Here is a 6,383-nt window from a genome sequence, read left to right on the forward strand (position 1 = left end):
ATTAATTCCATTTGTTCACATTATCAATGACAAATGTCAAACATTTAGGCTACTGGTAACACTGACTAAAAACGTCAAGCTTGTGACTGGTCATCGGTGGACGAATCGTGGAGACGGCGCATTTTCTGTAATTGGTGATTGGAGATCTCCAAATAATACTCTGATTATTGGTTACTGTGTTTTACTAAAGTTTGGCCGCGGTTACTAATTTCGATCTACCAAAATATTATTTTGTTTTGAAAGTGAATACAATTTAGTGCTAATTACACGTTGTCCTTGCGTGTACATAAAATTCAAGATGTCGGTATGCTTCTTCGTGCCTGCGTAAGTTCCCAAATTAATATTTCTGGTGTTACTAAAAGAATATTTATCCAAAGAGCGATACTTTCCAGATTTACACAAAATTATTGTATTTTTCTGAGTCGAATAGTAGTAGTTGACTTTGAAAGTGTTTCTTATTTAGAAGTAGGCGCCTATAAGTACCTACATTGTTTCAAATTCCTTATTTTAGAGGTTGAAAACTTTGAGTAATTAGTTTATTTATCTTTCTTTAACACTTACATCTTTGAATAGGAAATCAACCTTTTCACAATATCTCTATCTTAACTTTGCACGGGATAATAATTAAATACAATTTTCATGCATCATAAAAAAAGAAATATCTTCAAGTGTCTTTAAAAATAAATAAATTTAAATTTTCAACATAGCGATCAGGCTGGTACCTCCAGCGAGGAGATGAAAGCTGACGGACCCGAGGTGGAAGTCCGTGCAGAAACACCGGTGCAGACCCTACAGCAGTTCTGGAGTAATGTCATGGCGGATATACAGAAAACAACAGCAGTGAGTAATTCATTGATTTTCTGTTTTATACTACGATATTCCATTAACAAATTGAAAGTTGGCTTTACAAGCATACACTACATATCTTGCTGTATTTAAAAACACTCTTCCACATGCCATTTCTATTTTATAACTATAAATATGTATATCATATATTAAGCAACATTTTTCTGCTTCATCCACATTCATAATTCTTCATACATTTAGTCTCTGGAAAGAGGTGCGACATTTTGTGTGTAAATTATTACAATAAATAAGCAGTTATTCAGTTTATCATTACAACCACTATATCATTTGTATTTTGCGTGTTTTTCCAGTTAATCCTCCAATCTTTTTCAGTTCTGTCTTCCGCCCGTCTTTGTATGTATGTATACTATATCTGAATCTCTAATTATTTTATCAAAATCAACAGGAGGACTTCAAGACCCAAGCACTGCCTCTGGCCCGGATAAAGAAAATAATGAAATTAGATGAAGACGTCAAGATGATATCAGCTGAAGCACCCGTGCTGTTTGCGAAAGCTGCTGAAATTTTTATACATGAGCTGACATTGAGGGCATGGTCACATACAGAAGATAACAAAAGAAGGACGCTACAGGTATTTCTTACAGACTTTATGGCTATAAAATGCAGGTAGAAGATATTTTTACATAATGACGTAGTTAGTTAGGGTAGTGAACACTTATATCGTCCATGATTTAAATTAAAGAGATCTATATTTGTATATTGACGTCCGATGAAAATGCTCCAGTGTAGTTTGTTCCGCCGCTGCTTCTACACATGCGCTTTGATAGTGGTAGTAGTTATAATTGATTGAAGTGATGTGACGTCAATAAGTGATACCTTGTATCCAATTTTGAAAATAAATCTATTCTATTCGATAGGATTTCCCATAATTCGAAAAACGGGTCATTGTGCGTACGAATTCGCGGACGAAAGCTATCTAAGACCATAAGGAGTACTGAAAAGGACACAAATACCTTTCATCCAGCAGAAAGAGAATAAAAAGAATGTTTACGTAGGATTTACATACATACATATCGTCACGTCAATATCCCTTGCAGGGTAGACAGAGCCATAGTCTTGAGAAGACTGAATGGCCACGCTCAACTATTTGGCTTAATGATAGAATTGATAAATATGATTAACATTTGAATAAATAAACATATGATGATCAACATTGTTCCAGAGAAACGATATAGCGATGGCAATAACGAAGTCCGACCAATTCGACTTCCTCATCGACATAGTGCCCCGGCACGAGGTGAAGCCCGGCAAGCCGCGGGACGAACCGCCGCGCGCCAACCCCGTACAAGAGCAGGTATATACATCACGTCACCGTTGCCGTGTGGTTCCCGGCACCAAAAAAAAAAACAAAGAATAAATTGAAAAAATATTTATTTCCAAGCCTTAGTTTCTAAAACTACACAAACCTGGGACCCACCTAGTAAGCTTAGAAAAGCCTGTGGCAGGGGGACCCGCTCTTCCAAAAACATAATATTTACTTAGGCCTAGTTAAAGAATAGGACCACTCAATACTCAATCATTTATTGCATACCATAAAGTTGACATGATGTTATGAATTATATAAAAAGAACATATTTATTATGGACCTTGGCGGGCACAGCAATATGCCAGTACCAATAGCCACTCCATCTCGTTCCCATGGATGTCGTAAAAGGCGAATTAGGCTTTTAAACTTGGGATTATTCTTTTAGGCGACGGGCTAGCAACCTGTCACTATTTGAATGCTCAATGCCTATCAGTCTTTTCAAGACTGTTGGCTCTGACCCCGCAAGGGATATAGACGTGATTATATGTATGTATGTATGTCTCCATTACTAACGGTGTAAACAGAGCCAACAGTCTGGAAAGACTGAAAGTCTTCGCCCGTAGCACGGTACGCGCTACGCCGTTTTATCGCGTGCAATGCAAAGCTATCGCTGTCCCGCTTCACGTCATAATAAGGAGCGAAACGGCGATAGTTTCTCGCGCGATAAAAACGGCGTCGCGCTTCTGAGTCTGATGTGTTTGTTTGTTTGTTTGAAAATAGTGTTGAATAGACCATTTATCGAGGAAGGCTTTAGGCTATATAACATCACGCTGCAACTATAAGGAGCGAAGAAATAATGGTATGATGATGCCCAAAATAACTATTCCACGCGGACGAAGTCGCGGGCACAGCTAGTTAATTATATTTATTTTTTTCATATTCATGCTCGTATTATAATACTACATCTTATGTTTACAGTGCAGCAGAGAATAATCTACTGACGTTTTTTTGTTTTTATATACAGATTTCACAGCAACACCAAACGACTGTGAACGCTGGCCAACAGCAAATCGTCTTGCAACCGTGCGCGCAAATCGTTCAGGTAATTGTAAAAGATAATTTTTTTGATAAAATACATACTACTGCCACGTCCAAATCCCTTGCGAGGTGGACAGAGCCAACAGTCTAGAAGACTCAAGGCTACGTTCAGCTGTATGGCTTAATGATGGAATTGACATTTAAATAGTGACAGGTTGCCAGCCCGTCGTTTACAAGAAGGATCCTAAGTTATTAAGATCTTCCCTTAATCTCGACATCCATATGGAGTTGATGGTTCGGTAGAGTTCATTGTTCCTATTCTAAAGGGCCGGGCACTAAACAAGTTTCCCAGAATGACTTTCGTAGATCGGATAGGGCTTATACTTTAATTTTTTTATATTAAATAATAAATATATACGGGACAAATAACACAGATTGAGTTGGCCTCGAAGTAAGTTCGAGACTTGTGTTACGAGATACAAACTCAAAGATACTATATTTTTATATAAATATTTATAGATAAAAATCTAAGACCCAGGCCAATCAGAAAAAGTTCATTTCTGATCATGCCCTGGCCGGGATTCGAACCCGTGACCTCTGGTGTCACAGACCAGCGTACTACCGCTGCGCCACAGAGGCCGTCAAATTTTTTTTAATATTAATTTATATTGTTTTGATTGGTAAATTTTAATTTCAGACGAGCAACGCGGCTTCATCTTCAAACAATGTCGGTCAGAGTCCCGTCACGTTGGTGCAACAAGTGCTGACACCTTCGGGGGAATTGCAACAGTTACCTGTAAGTGTCGTGATAATTTCAGGAGTGACGGCCTCTGTGGCGCAGCGGTAGTACGCTTGTCTGTGACACCAGAGGTCCTGGGTTCGAATCCCGGCCAAGGCATGATGAGAAAAGAACTTTTTCTGATTGGCCTGGGTCTTGGATGTTTATCTATATAAGTATTTATTATAAAAATATAGTATCGTTGAGTTAGCATCTCGTAACACAAGTCTTTGTCCCGTAGGTATATATTTATTTATTTAACTATCGTGATAATCTTTATTTGGCGCAAAAGGTAACATTACATTGCTCATAATCATAGAAATCCCACCACGTACCATTGACTATTTTTGACGTTATATACATTAGTTTGAACCAACAATTATTCACAGATCCAGTTAACGCAAGCCCAGCTGAACATGATCCGGCTACAGATGCAGAACAACCCGTCGCAGCCGATCATCATACAGGCGCAAGCGCAGCAGTCGCCGCAGATCATACAGGTATATTGTTAATTTATCACACTTTTAATTGTACTAGGCACAAGTTCAATTCTCACCGTGGCCTCGGCAAGAAGATAAAGAAAATTCTGCAGTGCAGTTTGTTACTGCTTCTTCTTCACTGACGCCTTGGCGTAAACTTAGTTTTAAGTAATTTATTAGACGTCAACCAATGTTGTTAAACAATACGTTTTGACAATTATTAAGCGATATGAAGTAACCTATAATAATGAATTAAATATTTGTATTTGAATTTGGCCATGTAACTATTTTCGAAGTTATGTACATAAGTTTGTATACTAACTGGTGTTCTTACGGTGAGGGAAAAAATCGTGTTGAAACCTGCACATTCAGGCTACTGGATGTGTAACCATGATCGGTCAAATACGGATTCGGTTCCCCTGCAAAGGTTGTGATGATCAGACGGGAGTCGCTATATATACCTACGCAAAATTTCAAGGAGATTGGTTCGTTTGAAGAGGAAACAAACATAATTTCGATGTATTAATATGCTATACTAGTCGGGATTTATTTGGATTTATTAATTAATAGAATAGAATAGATTTATTTTCAAAATTGGATACAAGGTATCACTTATTGACGTCACATAACTTAAATCTAATTATAACTACTACCGCTTCCAAAGCGCATGTGTAGAAGAAGCGGCGGAACAAACTACACCGCAGCATTTTCATCGGACGTCAATGTACAAATATAGATCTCTTAAATCTAAATCATGGACGAATACACATTGTCTACATTAAAAAACATGAATGAATGTAGAACTAGTTATTTCAATACGAATAATATTATTTTTATATAATATTTATTGTACAGGTGTCGTCGCAAGCGCAGCACCAGCCGCAGCAGCAAGTGTTCTTGGCACAGGTCGCCACCAGCCAAGAGGATTCATAGCCATTTTGTACGTCACGAAGTTGTTAACTCTGTTATGGAGAAACTGATAACCATTTGATTGATTTGCGATAGGCGCGGTTAATCCATGTTGATTACCCTTGATTGAGTGAGGCGCGATTGGTCTAATCTTACCTTAGGTCTGGTATTTGTTTGCTGGTTTAGTTTACTCCGTAAGGAATAAAGACGTGATGCAAGTACATATGTTAGATGAACCGCGAATTAGACGAATCGCTCTTATATCAAAAAGATTTAAATCAGTCAGTCTCAGAAACATGTGTCAATCTCTTTGAAGAGACACAAATCGAGTAAATCGATAAAAATATTCAATCATTATGTTAAAAATTAGTTAAATATATTTGCTAGGTACATTTCTTATTTTATACTGTAGGCTCAAAAGTTGTTTTTAAATGTACCAAAGCTACATAAAATGTGTAAGCAGACATCTGATTTATTAATAGTACTGACGTATACCATATGGTACATAGGTAGCAATATTTTTTTCATTCTTCGAGTGTTAGTCCCCGTAGCATCAACTCTTTAGAGACGTCCGGGGCGCATCTTTTGGCTTAGGAACCCGCCTAAATTGACTGTATTAAATATACTAAAATTTCAAAAAGTAACTTTTGTTTAGTTCGTGTTTTGATAATTATTTTGCCAAGATAAAAATTGAGTTTCGACAATGGACGGTAATCAAGAAAATGTTATTAAATTTTTACCCTGTTATGTAAGTTTAATTGTACATACATAGTATATTAAAATATATATTTTTAAGAATAACGCTTTTTTTTTATTTACACCGTTAATCTTTTACCATTGCTGGCTCTGTCTACCCCGTATGGGGTAAAAGAAAGATGTACCAAGTATATCTTTTACCGATATAAATAGAGGAATTAAACAAAAACATTAAAAATTTAATAAAAGTATAATTTATTCTGAAATTGTGAAACTTTCTCATTACAACAGAACAATCAAAATTCTAAACATGAAAATTACTTGCGAATTAAAAATTGACATTTGCATTTTGACTTATACTTATCATTAA

At 36.7% G+C, this 6,383-nt stretch overlaps 1 protein-coding gene across 1 annotated transcript; it reads left to right on the forward strand.

Moving 5' to 3' along the window:
- Nucleotides 1-93: 93 nt before the first annotated feature.
- On the forward strand, nt 94-6,070 carry LOC106135890 (nuclear transcription factor Y subunit gamma). The gene is made up of 8 exons (XM_013336291.2): nt 94-324; nt 708-840; nt 1,253-1,438; nt 2,030-2,161; nt 3,138-3,215; nt 3,849-3,947; nt 4,319-4,429; nt 5,264-6,070. Exons 1-8 carry the CDS (start codon nt 299-301, stop codon nt 5,339-5,341), a joined length of 843 nt encoding a protein of 280 aa, XP_013191745.1. The 5' UTR covers nt 94-298; the 3' UTR covers nt 5,342-6,070.
- The last annotated feature ends 313 nt before the right edge of the window (nt 6,071-6,383 follow it).

Source organism: Amyelois transitella, chromosome 24, assembly GCF_032362555.1.
Source record: "Amyelois transitella isolate CPQ chromosome 24, ilAmyTran1.1, whole genome shotgun sequence".
Classification (NCBI taxonomy): Eukaryota; Metazoa; Arthropoda; class Insecta; order Lepidoptera; family Pyralidae; genus Amyelois; species Amyelois transitella.